The sequence below is a fragment of the Strix aluco genome, chromosome 8 (genome assembly GCF_031877795.1).
Source record: "Strix aluco isolate bStrAlu1 chromosome 8, bStrAlu1.hap1, whole genome shotgun sequence".
Lineage (NCBI taxonomy): Eukaryota > Metazoa > Chordata > Aves > Strigiformes > Strigidae > Strix > Strix aluco.
This window is the reverse complement of record NC_133938.1, coordinates 2,922,793-2,940,312: the sequence shown is the minus strand read 5'-3', so window position 1 is coordinate 2,940,312 and position 17,520 is coordinate 2,922,793. Positions and strand designations below refer to the sequence as shown.

The window sequence follows — 17,520 nt, the reverse complement described above, 5'->3', positions numbered from 1 at the left end:
TCCTCCTCCCCGGAGCTCTTCACTTGGTCCTTCAGTTTCCCAAGAAAATCTATTATTAGTGTGAGTTTTTGCAGATACTGCCTATTTTCCTTGCCCTTTCATGGTCTATCTGCTTTGGCAAGCAAGTATAAAACATTAGAATGATTCAGGGCTTGGAAACCATTTTCATTTCCAGACATCCATGATCCCAAGCCCGAGCTTAGAGCTCCCCACCGCTCGCAGCCTCCCCGTGTGGCATAGACCTTGTGGTCACTGCTGCGGCAGTCTCCTGGTGCTCCAGGTGTTATATGGAAGGCAAACATTCCCCAGACAGCTTGGCAGCAAAAGTCAGGATTTTACAAAATACACCCCAAATCACTCAGTAGTTTAAGGTTAAGCTGGGTTTTATCCTTAAGTATTCAAAGGCATCTCAATACAAGGATCACCTTGAGCAAGCATCCCTCCCCTGGGATTGTTCTGGGGATCCAGAGCAGAAAATGGCTGAGGAAGGCCAAAACGGAGAATGGGAGAGCTGCAGTATTTGCTCCACTACCCAGTGCGTGGGCCTGCGTAACATTAACTTTTTGGAGATCCTCTGTGGGCAGAGCATCCCCTGGCAGGGTGGGTTGCGCGGCAGCTACAGCGCAGGAGGAGGCCCCAGAGCGCAGAACATCCTGGTGGGAACACGCTGCTGATGGACCCTTTGGGTGTGGGGCCTTGCCCTCCTTATTGACGCATCCAGGCTAAAGTTGGCGCCTCGGCAAGTCTTTCCAGGCAGGGGTATGACCTGGCTGTGAGTTCTTAGAGAGAAAATCTTTCTGATGTCCCAGGGAGAATTTGACTCTTAGGCAAACTACATCTTAAAAAACAAACAAAACCAAACGTGGAGAAAACCAGGTGGACCAAGGCTTCCTAACTTTAGCCCCAGTTCTTTAGAGATTTCCAGATTTTCTTTTGAAATCACTGGATGTGAATTTGATACACGTGGTGAAAGGGGAAGAATTACAGCTTGCACATTCATGCACAATTTACCTTTTTATTTTCCTTTATTATCTGGGGGATATTTGGTAAATCAAGCTCCCCTGATGGGGCTCAGGATTCTGATTCTATTTGTGGGGTCCCGTTAGTAGCGAGGCAGTAAATTACTGCTACTTTGTTTGAAAATTTTTTTAGCCACAGTACATTACCTCCTTTTGTTTGCTTTTCCACTGACAGAGTGTACGTTTTTATTTGAGAATTTGTGTTTCTTGAATGTCTCATTTATAAATAATACAGGGTGTGAAATTTGAAGGTCACAGAACACAACCTGAAAAAGAAACCACCCTGAGTAATGTTGGGCATTGATGGCAAAAATCTTTCACAAAATGCTTCACTTACATTGGATTTTTTTTTTTTATATAACCTCAGTGTGTGCAGTGAATATCTGACCATTATACATAAGGTAACTATATATAATAACCTTTTCCTGGCTCATCCAGCTATCTTTGTTTATTTGAAAGATTGATAGATCAGAGGGTCAAGGGACGTGTTTTATTGTAAGTTTCTGTTCCAAATTTCCTGACATTTTTGGTTTAAAAAAAATAGACCTCTAAAAGGCACAGAAAGGGCTAATAAGAACCAGATTCTAAAGTGATGCTATGTCAAAATGTCAAAAATAACAGCTTTTCTTTGACTCTGTAGCATTAATCTTAAGGCACATACCTTTCTATACACCCTTCCTTTAATAGCTTGAGGTTTTGTACGCGGCTCTTTACTGCAGAGCAGCTTCTAAAGTGACAACAAAATCCCTTGATGGTTTTCAGTAGTTGGGTTTATAGCTGGATGTGGACTTTTGTTTACCTATTCCAAATCACTTTTTTTTGTGAATAAAGTTTAGAGGCTTCCTACTTGTGCTATAAAACTGGTTCCTGAGCAAAGAAAAGCTTCATTTCCCCTTGCCAGATTATAGTGTCAAAGCTATCACCAAGACATCTGTCCTCAAACCTGAAAGTTGACTCATAAAAGGAGAGGCAGATGTGAACTCTCAAATGCATATTAAGAATTCACATTGGCATGAAGGGCAGCGAGTTGTCCAGTTCCTGTCCAGAAGCAATGGGATTCAGGTGCTCAGCCCCAGATAATTTTTTGGAAGTCCACAGACATCTGTGTTCTGTTTTTTCTCCACAAGCCCTCCCTCCCCTATGGCCCAGGGCAATCTCTAAACTGCTAATTATCAGAAAGTAGCAATTAATTCTGAGAATCCCAGATACAGTGAATGTCACATGTGGACATCTGAAAAGCCGTAAAGCCTTGGGTAGTGGTCAGCCTGTTTCAGTTCAGTAAATTATCCTTGGGTGGCACTAAACCTTCTAGATAGTGTCTGGGAAGAGAAAGCCCAACACACCGCTGCAGCGTGCATCCCAAATTGAGCCTTGTGCATATGCATCGCCAAGGAAACTCGTTTGAAAATAAGCTGGGCAAGCAAAGGCAGTAGAGTATTTCCTTTTGTCCCAAGACAGTTGACATTGAATATTTCCACATGATTGTCTGAACTTCTTTCATTCTGATATTCTTCATATGGGTTGCCAGATCATGGCTTGATTGTGGTATCCCTTTCCTCCCACTGTCATTCCTCTACTTTTATTCATTTAAAATAAGTGAAATTCCAGACGGGAGTCTTCCTTTTGCTCTTTTTAATAACAAGGGTCTGTTGATCAGACCCACAGGTTGGACCTGCTGGGAGTTGTCTTCATTTGTGAGTTATGGGCAGATCAAGCAATCGATGGTTAATCCTTTTTCCAACTGAGAAGTATGTGCTCTGTCTATGGCCACACTTCAGTCAGAAATCCTGCTCGTTCTTTCTTTAGCTTAAAACTCAAGTCAATTGAACATATGGAACAACCAGCAAGTCCTTCTAGTGTCTTCAGGCTGGGTGGGCTCCACGTTGTTGACTTTCTCCAAAGACAACAATTCCATATAGAAAATTTCCAACAGTCTGAGCTCAATGGTGGTGCCAATACATGTGAGTATGGGACACATCCAAGTGTAGCATCAGACTGGGCTAACGGGGATAATCCAAAGCTCTGAATGAATGCAAATGCTTCTTTCCAGACTAGTATATTAGATCAGACAGACTGTGTCAGACCCTCTGATGTGCCTAATAGGCTCTTTCCCTTTAGACAAAGGTTATCAGCTCTTTAAGTTACCAAGCACTAAATGTAGCTGTCTTGCAGTCACTGACTGAGACACTTTTTTCATTTTTTCTTGCCAGTGTATGCTATGACAAAGAAGCAGTGAGCTGCTAAACCTTTTGGTGCAAAAAAATAAGTGCAATAAGCAGTCCTTAAGACTGGTGTCCCAACTGCCTTACTCCAGCCAGGTCAGGTGGTTGCTTTATGTGCTGCAATGCAGATTAGAATTTTCAAATCCAGAATTAAATTTATTCTCCAGTCCAGCAGCTGGAAACGGTGTCCCCAAAGCTGTAGATTTGCTTGAGAAAAGGTCTGGAGATGTTCCTTTCCAGAGAAGCGTGTTGTTACACATCTGTAATGGGAAGTACCTTGGTACACCGGCCTCTCTGTTGCAACTGGATTAAAGCTGTTTTCAGGCTTGCGACAGCTTGAATGGAGACTTTAGTTTTAGCTTTTCTTTAAATATTCTGCAAGATCAGAAGGGCATAAAGAAAAGGATATACAAAACAACAATTCTTCTCATAAAATGAACATTTCAGGGTCTAATCCTGCATCCCCATCGTGCTTTAAACACCTAGTGAAATCAGAAACATATAGCACAGTGCTTGGGGAAAAAAGGTCTCACTGTGGCCAGCAAAATCCTCCTCCAAGCAAAGAGGGTGTTACTGCTCTAAGATGTGTCTTTGGTAATTTAAGATAGAGTAACCATGTGGTCACAGAGGAGATTAACATTCCTTGGCCAGAGAGGACGAGCTTTTATTTTGAAAGCCACCTGGGTTCCACTTAAAAGTAGGAGAATACTTCAGGATTTATTATGACCGGGCAGGCTCCTATTCAACAATGTCAAGACGGAGCTGTGGAAATACGCACGCTTTTCTTCTTTTGAGACACGCAACACACTACATTTTGTCCTTGCACAGCTGTTGCTATTCTGTAACATCAAACCAGCAAAAGTTTGGCCATGAAGGATACCTAATATTTGGATTTTCTATGCAGTGTCTCCAATTTATGCACTTAGAATCATGAAGATGACTTATGATGTGTTGTGTTTGCATTGGCAACAGCTCAAAACCAGAAATATATTTCAGGCTTGGCTTTCCAGATATTATCTCAAGTCATTTAAAAGTTCATTATAGGGCACCCGCTAGTGCTGCTATAGTAAAGGGGCTGTCAGCATTTTTCAAGGGTTTATAACTCAGCCATTAAAAAAAAAAATCTCTGTGGGCTGAAACTTGGCATTCAGGGTCTAGGCCCAGCAGTAAATTGTTTTTACAAATTAAAAAAAAATCAGTTTGACTATTATTAAATTATAGGTGGGCTAAATTTTATTTAGAACTTTTTCAGGCCATTCTTCTATACTTTGGTGAATTAAAATGTTTCCAAAATGTTTTTATAGAGTGCTACTCTAAAGTATGGACCGGCTTTTGTTATGTTCTTGAAACCCTGAGATTTAACTTAAAATATAATAAGAGTGCTTATCCCAGCATAGCACTTTTCACCTTCAAAGTGCTTTACGAGCATTATCTCATTAATGTACATAACAGCCTCCCCATGATGTAAGAGGGATTATTATCCTCACTTTATAGCTGGAGAGATTGAGCCAAAAGGTTTAAGGCTGTTTTTAAAAGGACTTAGTTGCACAAATCCCATGTGAGCTTTGATTGGCTTTGGGTGTCTACTTCCCGTTGGCTCTTCTAAAAAAATCACAACTGAAGTGATTCACCCAAGACAACTCAGAGCCAGGACTAAAACTCAGACTTTCCAATGGCCAGTGCCACTAGACTGGTTAATTCTCAGAAGAACAGTAATTACTTTGTACATAAGAACCATCGTGTTTCTAAGAAATTATTCTTTAGGTCAGAGGGAGTCAACTCTGGGCCTCTGGGGAGCTCCTTGATGGCAGGGAGACTGCCAGAAGAAATATGGTAAGACCGTGGCCCTGCGACACGATGTCTTCATCATGTGCGCAAGCAGTGGGTCCATCCTGTTTCATCAGCCCTTTTTGCCTCCTGCTGAAAGCACAAAAGGAGAATTTACGCCCGTTTTTCTTGGCCTCTGGTCCCAGAAGGAGGAGGTGTTAATGCAGATGGCACCAGAGAGTGGCTGACAGGGGGTGACCTGGGCAGAAACCTGGCTGCAGGCAGGAACTATTTTATATGTTCCTTGCATAGTTGTTATTAAAGGGAGAGGATGGTGGCAGTAGGTGTGGAGGTTTCATGGACTTTGGTAGGTGAGAGTTAGACACAAGTATTAAAAATAAAATGAGGCTTCTCTTCGGCTCCTCCATGCTGGGCAAGAGCAGCAGTGGATGGCTTTTGTGCATGCCAGGGAAGGAATGCTCATAATTTTGTATGCCTCAGTAGGAGTCCAAGGTTTTTTGGAAGCACTGTCAGACATTCAGCTCATTTTCAATTAGAGAACTGCTTTATCTGTGAGAAACATCTTCTGGTGAAGCTTCCAATTGCTCAAAACCTGCCCTGTTTAAATCTCATCTCAGGTGATCTGCTTGGTCTGACATGATTTGGATGCAAAATTTATGAATTTGAGGACTAAGCTAAGCTGAATTTAGCACATCATATCATAGAATCATAGAGTCACAACATGGTTTGGGTTGGAAGGGACCTTAAGGCCCATATAGTTCAACCCCCTGCCCTGGGCAGGGACACCTTCCACTAGCCCAGGTTGCCCAAAGCCCCGTCCAACCTGGCCTTGAACCCTTCCAGGGAGGGGGCAGCCACAGCTTCTCTGGGCAGCCTGTGCCAGGGCCTCACCACCCTCACAGGGAACAATTTCTTCCTTACATCTAATCTAAATCTCCCCTCTGTCAGTTTAAAACTTCACTTTAAACTTTTCAGTGTAAAACAGATGCATTTTGTTTCAGTGTTTCTGTAGTAGTTTGTGGAGGAAGGTGGAGAACACTTAGAGGAGTCAAAAGCTCCTGACACTGAGAGGCTGTTTCTGTTTGTACCTATAGAGAAGTTGCACCATACCTCTTGCATTACAGCCATACTTTTTCCCCGACTTACTGTTGCTGCTGATAGTTTAAAATCCTTCCCCAGCCTTTGGAAACCTACCCTCTATCCTTACTCCTTTATTTGCCTCTCCTGTATAGCATAGGACCTTTAGAATATTGTATTTACTGTGGTGTTTGTCAGCAAGACCATCACAGGACTGAGACCATTCTGTTTTCTGACTGTGTTATACTGTAGATGTCTGAACCAGTCTTTGAAACATTATCAGGAATTATATAAATGACTGTGGTATGGAAATGTTACATTGGATAATTAAATGCGGTTATCCAGTTCCATGCTATTAGTGTGATTTTATTAAACCCAGATTGTGGAGAGAACCCAAGAATACGTGCGCTGACTTAGATTATGCTTCCCAGTGAGGTTATTAAGATAGCAAGTAAGTCAGAAACATTTCTGGTCTTGCAATGAAGCAGGCAGAAAGGATTCTGGTGAGCTGAAAGGTCAGTCTGACACCCCTGGCAAAAGACATCGGACCCTGTTGTCTGCCTTCACCGAGGGCTGGGATTTCTGCCCTTTTTACCCCATCCATAGATTTCATAACTAATTAGATCCATGGGAGTGTAGGTAGCGGTGGTATTTGCACAGTTTCATACCTGCACGTTAAAAGGTTAGTCGATCAGTGGGAAAAAAATGCGTGGGCAGTTCCTTTGTGCTAAATATTTATCCTAATGGTTTCTCAGGACTAAATGAGAACAGGGGTGCATTGTATAAAGGGCTATGCAAATACAGGGTGAGAGCTTACATCCTAAACAGATTAAATACAAAGGAAAGAGATATTGATATACTCAAAACATAATGAAGGGAGTAGCTAGTGAAGACATGATTACAATAGATAATTAGGGGAGTGGATTAGTTAGGCAAGTTAGTTGGCTAAGCTGTTTTTATACATGCTGGAGATGTTTTTTCATACTTTTAGGCAGACTGATTGCTGGAGTTAACAGTAGCTGTACCTGAGAACGGTGGAGCATAAGCAGCACAGCACAAATTTACTTACTTATGGGCTTTTCTTGACCTCCTGGGTTGGCTCCGAGAGCGCAGGAACAGAGTACAGCCTCTGGATTTCTCATTCCTTGGCCGCCCTACTGAGACAGCCAGCAGATGATAATGGGTTTTGGCCACTAATGACCACCGTTAGATTTGAACCTGTGACACGGAGATGAAAGCCTGTGTATTCCATTCCCCGTACCCAATCCATCTCGCTCTCTGCCTTTAAAGGATTTAATTAAATGTTGAATACAGTTAACTAGAAATAGTCCTCTTCCTGAATGATGCAGAATGAAATAGCACTTGACAGGAGAAGGCAATGCTCACAAATGGATTAGAGGAGATTAATTTTGCTAAATTTTGATTTAACATTCTCTGTCTTAACAAAAGAATTCTTGATCTTCTGCTTGCACCTATCATGAGACCTATTTCAGATTTAAGATAAACTTTAGTGCTCTGAGCAAGAGAAATAGTGAGAAAAAGGTTTCCATCTCCTAGATATGATCCCTATTCCTCGTCTATGCAGTTAGTGCTTATAAAATCATTGACATAATGTCTACACTGCCTTGCAAATCAATTAAAAATGGCTCTGAGATCTTCACCTCTGAGCGATTTGTTTCATATATTCCTATATTTTGGGGGTCCTGACATGAGCAGGGGCAGCTCTGCATAGGCAGAGGCATCAAAATGAGCATCTAGATTTCTGATAACATGATTTTCATGTTTATTGGTTAGCAAAAAGGAAAAATAAAAGAAAAAAGAGCAGTGTTACCTCCTTTTCTGTGTTGAATGAAGCCAAATAGGATGATGTTGAGAAAGTAGAGAGAATCTGTGGGTGTATGAAGGAAGAGAAGTTTTCAGGAAATACAGCATTACTATAGTGCAATGGAAATTCCAAAATTTGTTCCTTTTATTACCATGCAAAACTATATGAGACTTATTGCCTGCCCTAAAGCATAATTAGCAAGTCTTATTGTTTTCTGCTAAATACCTAATAACTGCTTGCTTTGTTTCCCTTTCAAAGACAAGAATGAGCTTTCTTTAAAATGACATTTCCCGAGTGGAATTCTTTGTTCACCCTTTTTTCTTTTTATGTAACAGATTACTTCTTGACGCTTGATGAACCTATGAATAACATAACTACCACCCTTGGCCAGACCGCAGAGCTGCACTGTAAAGTCTCTGGCAATCCTCCTCCGACGGTCCGTTGGCTGAAAAACGACGCGCCGGTTGTGCAAGAACCCCGGAGGATCTCCTTCCGTGCCACAAGCTATGGGTCTCGACTGCGAATAAGGAACCTCGACACTACGGATACTGGCTACTTCCAGTGCGTTGCGACTAACGGCAGAAAGACTGTTTCTACAACTGGTGTGCTTTTTGTAAAATTTGGTAAGTTTTCTCCTTTTAAAGTGTTCAAACTGTTATTTAGAAAAACAACTGTGGAGAAAGGTGTGTTTATCCACTGAAAACGAACGCACTGATGTGGTGGTATCAGCCAGTCTGATTCAGCCTATTTCTGGGAGTATCTCAGGAATGGCAGCTTATCCTCTCTGCCTGTTTGCTCGTTGCTCAGCTGAGATGCCAGTGTTTCCAGCTGTAACGGTGGCTTTTACTACATTAAACCCTACTGGAAGCAGGACCGAAACGCAGGCATCACTGAACAGCAACACTCATTAACGTGCTACCTGAGTGCATTCAGACCAGACGAGAAAAACTATTTTATTCTCAAGTGCCTGAGTGGCCTCCTTTGTCTTCAGTCAGTGAGAAATTTCAGCTTGCAGTATAGATTGGAGGCATGTCAGTGATACACATATATATCTGTCAGGTAGAATAAGCATGTTTTCTCCGAAGTTTATATTGAGATAATTGCCTTCAAAGCTGATTGACTGAGAAGATTCCAAACAAGAAACAGGGTTTGTGTGTCTTCTCCTCCACCTCCACGTTCAGAGGGAAATAATTCACCGAGACAAAGATATTTGCACAGAGTCCTAGTTAATCCTCTTAGGAACTGGACAAATAACACACAATGAGCAACGTATGTCATGAGTTTCATAGTCCTTTTTCATAAATCTCCCACTTTTTCTAAATTCTAATAAGAAATTAATCTTTAGATATTCTCTTAAGGCAGTTGTCTTTTAGCTTGTACCTGAAACGTAGGAGATTTTTATCTGAGCAATGATACTTTTATAGATGCTCCTGTAGAAACCAGTATTTTTCTTTTTTCTGCCTGGAGCAATATTCAATCTCACAATTCAGTTTCTAGAGAAAGTACTCTTTAGTATGAGCTTCCCTGAAACCTGCCGCAGCTGACTTCAGTCTGCGCTGTGCCAGTGAACATGCACTCCAGCCTGCTCAGCCCTTCCAGTAGTTGCCAAAATACAAGCACCGAGGGCAGCAACAACAAAACCCGCTCAGCCAGAGCCCGCTGAGGTCAGGGCGAATTTGATCAATGCATCTGAATCAGGCCTAGGCTGAATTCCCTGACAAATAATGAAGATTGATAGGGGGAAACGATGCTGTTTTCTCCCAGTTACAGTTGCAACATGTTTTTGTACAAGCCTCCTGTGGTTTGCTGTAACCTCTTCTGTGACAGCCTGAGACACAGCTGAAGAGCAGGATGAGTGCCTCACCTGTTCATTGTCCTTGTCTACAGCATTTTGCAGTCATTGCTACAGGATACAGTCTTGTCTTTGGTACTGAGAAACTGCGACTTGTCTGTTAAACTGCATAAACCACATCCAACATGACAGACTGTTACTTTTATCTTTTAAAAGATTTTCAAAAGCTTCCTGCTTGCTACCTCACCATAACTCATCATGCTGTTTTTCTTCTGTCATTTTTCCAGGTCCCCCGCCAACAGCAAGTCCAGGATCATCGTAAGTTGTTTCATGTCTGTTATGTCGATTCATTAATCTTGCATTTCAGCAGTCAGAAGTTCATTTTTCATTTTGTGTGACAGGAGCTCTTTTACATTCCACTTTAAGTCAGATAGTATGGTAATTTATTCTAACTGAATTATCTGTTTCGTAGATATATTTTCATGTTATCATGTCAACTCCTATTTCTTACCCTATACTTCTTAATTTCCAATATTATTACTTTTAGATCCTCTGGTGCCTTCAGTGTTTAAACTGATTTCAGTGTACTTACAGGTATGAGTAGAAACCGATCTTCATACATGTCATGGCCCAGTACAGAAAGTATTTATCACTCTAAGTAGATTTTACTACCTAGGGGCTTCTTACTGGTTTTAAGGGAATTGATGGTCATAAACTGTATCTGTATCTATCTGTACCTATATTAGTAAACTGTCTTAAAACTGAGTTTTTAAAGATTGGGTACATGGGTGGGAATAGTGGCTGTTTTTACAAGTCTGTGTTATCCTGGAGCTCAGGTTTGGTTCATGCTGCTGGGTCCATGCTGCTGGCTCTGAGCAGTTGCCACATTGTTGTGTTTTGGCAGTGGAGCTTCTGTCTTTGGTAGCTTTTGAGAACGTGCATTTATCTTGCCCTCTAGTTTCAAGACGCATGATCAAACTTGCTCATCTTTTGTAGTCCCTTATTGTTTTCAAGTGTGATCTCCAACTATTCTGAAGTTTGAAATTAATTTTGTGATAGTGTGTCCAGCTTATTCACATCTTACATGCATGGAACAATACTGAAAACATGCCTCTCCTGGTGGGGGAAGCTGCACCATTAGAAGAGAAATACGGTACCAACTGAAACATAAAATGAACTATTAATACAATTACAAGGGATGCAAAAGCTTGGGGATGTGAACGTTCCTGACTGTCCTTAGAGCAGATCATTCACAAAGTATTGCAGAGGATAGAAATTAGGGGAAGCATCTGACCACAAAAGGACATGCTAGGATGCCCTCTAATGGAATATCATAAAATGTGTTTTTGTCTTCCCTTTTGAAGGTACCTGACATGAGGTTACAGAGTTTGTTTTGGAAGGGGAGCTCTTTGCTCAGACTGAGGCTCAGTTCTGTGATTGCGGTGTTCTGGGGAGGAAAGCTTCATGGTGCTGGGGGAAGTGGGGGCTGTTGTGCTCTTTAACACTTTGGAGACTTAATTAATGACTTGAGAAGATGGGTATTTTGTATCTGCTTTCACCTAGTTTGGGGTTTCTGAAATTTGTAAGGTTAAGCAACACATCCTTAGTGGTCAGAAACCCACAGGAGAGCTGTGTGAGCACAGAAAGCAGAGAGCTGTGCTGGAATAGGCTTTTTAGGCTTCTCAGGATTGCCTCACATTTTTAAAACAAAATAGATTGGGAACTTTTTTCCCATTTTTCTTTCTGGCAGGATTTTGCGGGTTTTTTTGCCCCCCTGCAAAAAAAAAGACCACAACTTAACTAGCTAAAAGCCTCACTCAGTTATGGAGAAGTAGCAGCAAATGGTGTCTCTAATTCAGTGAGTGTTGGGCTGAGCTCTAAGGTGATGTCTACACAGCATCACCCAGACCATGAGAAAAAAACAAACCAGTGTCATGAGTGCTAGTTTGGAGACTAGGAATATTATGCTCTGCCTAAGATAAGGACCCTTCTTCTAGTTTAACATGGCCCTGTCTTATTCTGTGTGCAAAGCCCATATATCCAGTGAACACACAATCACTGTTTTCTGTATGCACCATATCAAACACTGTCTTCAGGAATAGTCCTGGAAGGTGAGTAGTGAAATATTTTCCTGCCGATTTTTCAGAAGTTAAGGCATTGGTCCTGGTTCTTTGTCTAAACTGGCTATGGGTCCATGGGGTCAAGCTGATTTTGGTTCCCCAAAATACATTTACAGGAACCTGCATCTCTCTTCCCTTGCAGTGCAGGCTGACTGCTGGTGTTGGTCCGAGCAAACGGACACTCGCTGTACATCATCATAGGGACATATTATATTCTTTTACAGTGGTTAAATGAAGGCTAAATATGGAAAGCACTTTGAAGGATGTTGTGGAAATGAAAACTCGTACTTGGATAGTGTTTGTGCATTATCAGTGTGAGTTTCTTCTCGTATGATAAGGCAGTTCACAAAATTGATGGCAAGTAGCAGCCTTGTTCAGTAGGTGTGCTTTTCCCATGTTGTCTTTATCAATCTACCATGAGTGGAAGGTTCTGCTCATTTAAGGACTTAATTTGAGGATCATGTTTTTTTAAAAAAATCCATATGTTCAGCACTTTTTCTTCGTATAAATTTATAGGTGCAGAGTTTTGCACTGATGTGATGGCAGAAAAATGGAAGGGCCAACTGTAGCTTAGAAAGAAAGGTTAAATGGATGACTTCTGTAAAAGAAGACAGGCAGTGCTAGATAATGTAATAATTCATGTGTGCGTTATATCCTTATTCTTTCTGCTTTCCTTAAGCGCTGTTATAGTTAGCTAGAGCCAAAAGTCTGATTTGCAAATCAGTCTGAAGCAAATGAAAGAAAATCTGCAGAAACATACCACTGCAGTCCATAAGGAAATCAAGAAACCAGGGTATTGCTGCAGCGTAAAGCACTGGCCGACCTGAACGTCCTTCCTTTAACTCTCTTGAGTTTGGCAAAGGACAGCTTTAAAGCCCTTATCTACGAGGCCGTGGAGTTACATTCCGTTAACATGCTCTGCTGTTCTGCATCTCTGACATAGGTTGAAGAAGCTTCTTTTGTTTAAAAAAACCAAACCAACCCACGTTCCTGCTTTATAAATAAATCATTATTTTATCTTGTGTTTTGCCGGAAGGTGCTACAGATACAGCGCCAGCTACAAGCAGCTCAGTGAGCTGTGGGGAGAGTGCGAATGCCTCTGTCCCACAGCCCGGATGCGTGCCCAGGCGCTGGGCGGCCACACCAGCTCCGGCTCTCGGACTCCTGGAATAGTTTCTGTAAAGTGGATGGTGTCAAGGGCACCTCCACAACAGGCAGGACTCTGGGGGGGCCTCTTTTGGCAGATAAGTCAGGTCCTGTTGGCTCTTGGTGTAAAAGGCCACCATCAGCTCATTTAGCCCCTTCTTTTTTCCATGGAATTTATGAATGCAAACTCAGATTGAATTGATTGAATAAGTTGAGGAAGGTCAAAGGGAGCATTTTGCTAGTTAACTGTGCATTGCATTTTTCTGTGTGTGTATGTATTTTACACACATATGGATGCACCGCTGTAGCTATTGCTTCTAAAACTTGCCCGAAAGACCATAACTTTAACATTATTTTTGAAGTTCCTGTGCTTCACATCACTTTGAAACTCACTTTTTATCCATCATCCATGGCAAGGTTTTGTCCTTTAAGAACATAAAAATGTGTATCTTAACCTCAGGATTCTCCTGTTGCTACAGAGATCGAAATCAGAAAGGGCTGAGGTTAGAGTAAAGCAGATTCCTGGAGATGAGAGAATTTAATATAACAATAGAGATACTTTGGCTTGGAAAACGGTTGTGTGCGCAATCTTTTTCTATTATTATTGTCCTTTTTTTCTTCATTCTGTATTGTTTCCACTACCTGGAGCAATGGCCCTGTGCTTGCCCTGAACTTGACCCACTCCAGGACAAATCCTAGGTGCAAGTCACTGAAATTAGAGGAGGTTACTTGCACTCTGTTCAAGAACTGCCGCAAGACCTCTATAGTGAGAAAGAAAACAAAACCACCTTTTTACATGGTCTAGTCTACAAACGAGCTTGACAAACCCAGCTGGAGTGTAGACCAGTGGGAAGAGTTCAGGAAAATGCTCTGTGTATTCTGTGTTGGAGCTGTACAAAAACAATTTATTGTGTTGTGAGCGTGTTTCAAAAAGGCTTAACCTGCAGGTGAAATAGTTCACTCAACACCACAGACTTTTAACTTCATTACAGTGGAAACATTGGAAGAACAGTGTGGCACCTTTTGGAACTATTCTGTAAGTTCACAAGACACGGTGGTTTAGGTTTTAAAGGAGAAAAATGAGTAGCCCATCGATATTACTGCTCTTGGATGTGCAGTGGTTACAACAGTGTGAATGTAAATCAGACTGGATGTGTATACCATGGATTGGCACCTCCTGAGTTGAGTATATACAGTCCTTGCGTCAGTATTGCTCTTGAGCAGTCCTTTTATTCTTAAGGGAGCCTTTTCTATATATATAACCTAAATATGGTATTGTTTTGTTCTTTATTTAACCACTGGGAATGAGGAGAGGAGAGGAGGAAAAGAAGAGAGGAGAGGGCTGTAATTTTAAGGGGCATTTGATTCATAAAATCAAATGGGGTTTGTGATTCCAAGAAATAGCTTGCAAGGCTTGTGAAACCACAAACCCCACAGGATTCTCTCATCCTCTTTTTCAGTGATTAAGGTTTTTTTTTTTTTGTTTTTAGTTAAACACATCTGGGTTTTTTAGTAAAACAGATCTTTTATACAGTGGCTCTGTGTGGCTGGATGTCAGCATGGTTCCTTCAACGAGAAAATGCATAACCACTGGCCAGCATCCAGGTGAGACTTGGCCAACTGTGTATTTGATTGTGGATTTCAGAGTAACAGAGACACTTTCCCCTTTTGGCTATAGAGGCTAAATTTTTGTAGAAGAAAAAATGCTGATAAAGAGACAAGAGTAGATTCACCAGAGAACCACTCCAGCAGCATCCTGAGACTGACCTCCCTGCCCACAGCACCCGGCACCCCAAGGCTCCTGCACCCAAGCTGGGCACTGACTTGACCCCCAGGATCTTGGTGAAGGAGGGGTATCGATTTCCAGTCCTGTAACATGTTTTGTGGCTGTCACAGAAACTACCTCCCTGTTGCTTAGTGACAGTGGAAATTTTGAATGAGCACTGGAGGCAAGTCTCATGAGTTTTGGTGCAGGATCTTTTATAGCCCCACTGCGTGTTGGTGCAACAGCTTGTCTGTATGGCCTATAGGATCTGAGACGCAAACTTGAAGTGGGATATTCCATGTGGAGGCCAATATAAATATATTTATGCAAAAAAATCACGCAGTATGAAGATGAAGTCTGAGTGGCTGATGCTGACAGAAACCATGTTATGTTCTGTTGCATTACTTCATTCGAATGAAAATAATACTCCCTTAGTTTTGCCAGGGTCTGAGAGTCAGATTATCTGCTGTGAGCATGCCAGTCGTGGAATTGAAATGTTTCCAGGGAGAGCTGGACTTGTCCTCTTCACTGGGTCTTTGATCTGGTGCACACTTATCTGTTATGCCACTGTCTCACCTTTTCCCTTGTCCTGATTATTCTGCTGTGATTTTCTTTGTGACATTCCTGTAGCATCACAGACGGTAAGGTGACTGCTGAGGCACCAGGGTGTATGGTTTAGGAGGAGGCATGCTCTTGGACTTTCCTGAGCAAGCAAAAATAAATTAAGACCTCTGGGTAAATGTAGTACAGAATTTAGGAAGCCATGTTTGTGTCTTGCATTAAAGCAATTGATTCTAGACAGTATTCTAGTGCGTTTTGTCTACCTCAAGATACTTACGTAGCTAAATATACACGTTATCTGAGAATCCCAGGATCCTTTGCTTCTTTACCTCCTCTTATCTCCCAGACCACATACAGGAAGCTGAGCCAGAGTAAGATTAAAGGTGTGTTTCAGCTGCCTTAACTGCAGCTGTTCATGCTACTTCAGATGCAGCTAAAGTCACACTGGTCACCTTGTCTGAGTTTGACACCCTGGGATGATCTGCCCAAGCTATTGCATGTGTAGCCTGTAACAAAACAGAGAATTGAGCTCTGCCTCTGGAGGTGCAGGCCAAAACCTGTGCCATTGGATTATTGTTCTTGTCTGCTGTGGCCGTCCACTGGTTTTCATATGAGCAATGCTGCAAAAATCCGAGTTCTTTGCCACAGAACTCTTACCCAGCTCTTACTAATGAAGTAGGTTAAACTGTATTTTGTTACGCTGTGGTAAGTCTACAGAAAAGCAACTGGCCTGTAGTTTGGAGAAGGATTGACCTTAGAAAGTGCTTTTCACTTTTGAAAGGGTATCTGATAAATATTTTTACAAATTTTAGCTGAAGTATTCCACTCATCTCTGTAGTGCAAACAGAAAGCCCTTCTGTCTTCATGCGGCATGAAGGAAAGGTATGACACAATAGGGAGATGTATTATCTGAAAACAAATTAATTACACTGATGTCAATATTTTTTTAAGTGGGGAGGGAAGAATGAGTCAAGTACATTATGACTTGAACATCGGGAGCCAGAGTTCCCTAATGCATTTTTATAATACAAGGGAAAAGACAATGTGCTATTAAGAACTGGATTTGTTTTCATTCTGCACAGGATCACCTGTAGCAACTACATATGCAAATAAATGTTTGGTATAGAAATGGCCTCTCTGGAATGCTACAGCCCATATTTGAAGAGTATTTGTACTTTTATTTCTATGAGGTTTAATATGACCCAGTTGCATAGTCAATAACTCCTGACATCGCACACAGGATTTGTAGCAACACCCCAGGAGACTGGGGGAGTTGAAACCTTGACCCCAGCATTTTGTTCCCCTTGTCCTGAAGCCCACTTGTCACTTATGAGCGGCACCGTTGCCTGCTCACCACATTTTTTTCAAGCACAGGCAGCTTAGTGCAGCACCCTGCTACACCCAGCTCGCTTCAGCAGCTGCTCTGTGGTTCCTAAGAATGGGAAGGGAACATAAGCACTGCTATTTCATTTCTTGGCAAAATCAGTTCTCAGCTCTGGGTGGTGGCCTTCCTCAAGAAGTGCTAACACAGTTCTTGTGCTAATTCCCACTGCACATCCAAACAGAGGAACAAAAAGTACGTAGGGTGCATTTTATAGTGGGAAAGAGTTTCTGGACGTGCCCGCAGAGGTCAGAAGGAAGCAGGCAGCATGGGTTGGGCATGCATTACAAGCCATGGTGGAAGTGAAGATGAGAAGATGAAATTGCTTTTACTTGCTTAGGTACTGCTCAGTTTTCAGCATTTTAGAAATACTGGATCAGGTCTTGTGCCTTTTTATATTTAGCTGCTTTTCAGCATGTTAATTTAGCCTTGCTGCATTAGTCCTGTTGCACTGAGCTCGTTTGACCGTGTTTGATAAATGCTGAGGATAACACGGAAAGGTGAATTTACACTGTTGTTATAAAAGGCTCAGATAACTTATTGTCATTTTTTAACACAGTGAATCTAGGAACATTTCAAATCCCATGCAGGAACCTGGAGGGGCTGATACATAAAGTGTGGATAGAGGATAGATTTTCCTTGCTCTAATTGGTGATCTCTGTTGTCAGTGTTTATACAAACACTTAAAGAAATCCTGTAATTATATAATTTGACCCTGAGTAACAGATTGGGTGCGTATTTTCCTGATTTATTTAAAAAGGAGCAAAGTGAGGATCACTTTGAAGTTGCTTCAGTTTGGCAACAGAAAGGAAAACAAAATCAGG

At 41.8% G+C, this 17,520-nt stretch overlaps 1 protein-coding gene across 1 annotated transcript in view; it reads left to right on the top strand.

The window, feature by feature from the left end:
- ROR1 (receptor tyrosine kinase like orphan receptor 1) overlaps positions 1–17,520 on the top strand; it is a 172,368-nt gene that overhangs the window by 121,977 nt on the left and 32,871 nt on the right. Inside the window, exons 3-4 of the mRNA XM_074833171.1 lie at positions 8,267–8,554; positions 10,011–10,041. Coding sequence (XP_074689272.1) covers positions 8,267–8,554; positions 10,011–10,041 — 319 coding nt within the window. The remainder of the gene's footprint in view (positions 1–8,266; positions 8,555–10,010; positions 10,042–17,520) is intronic.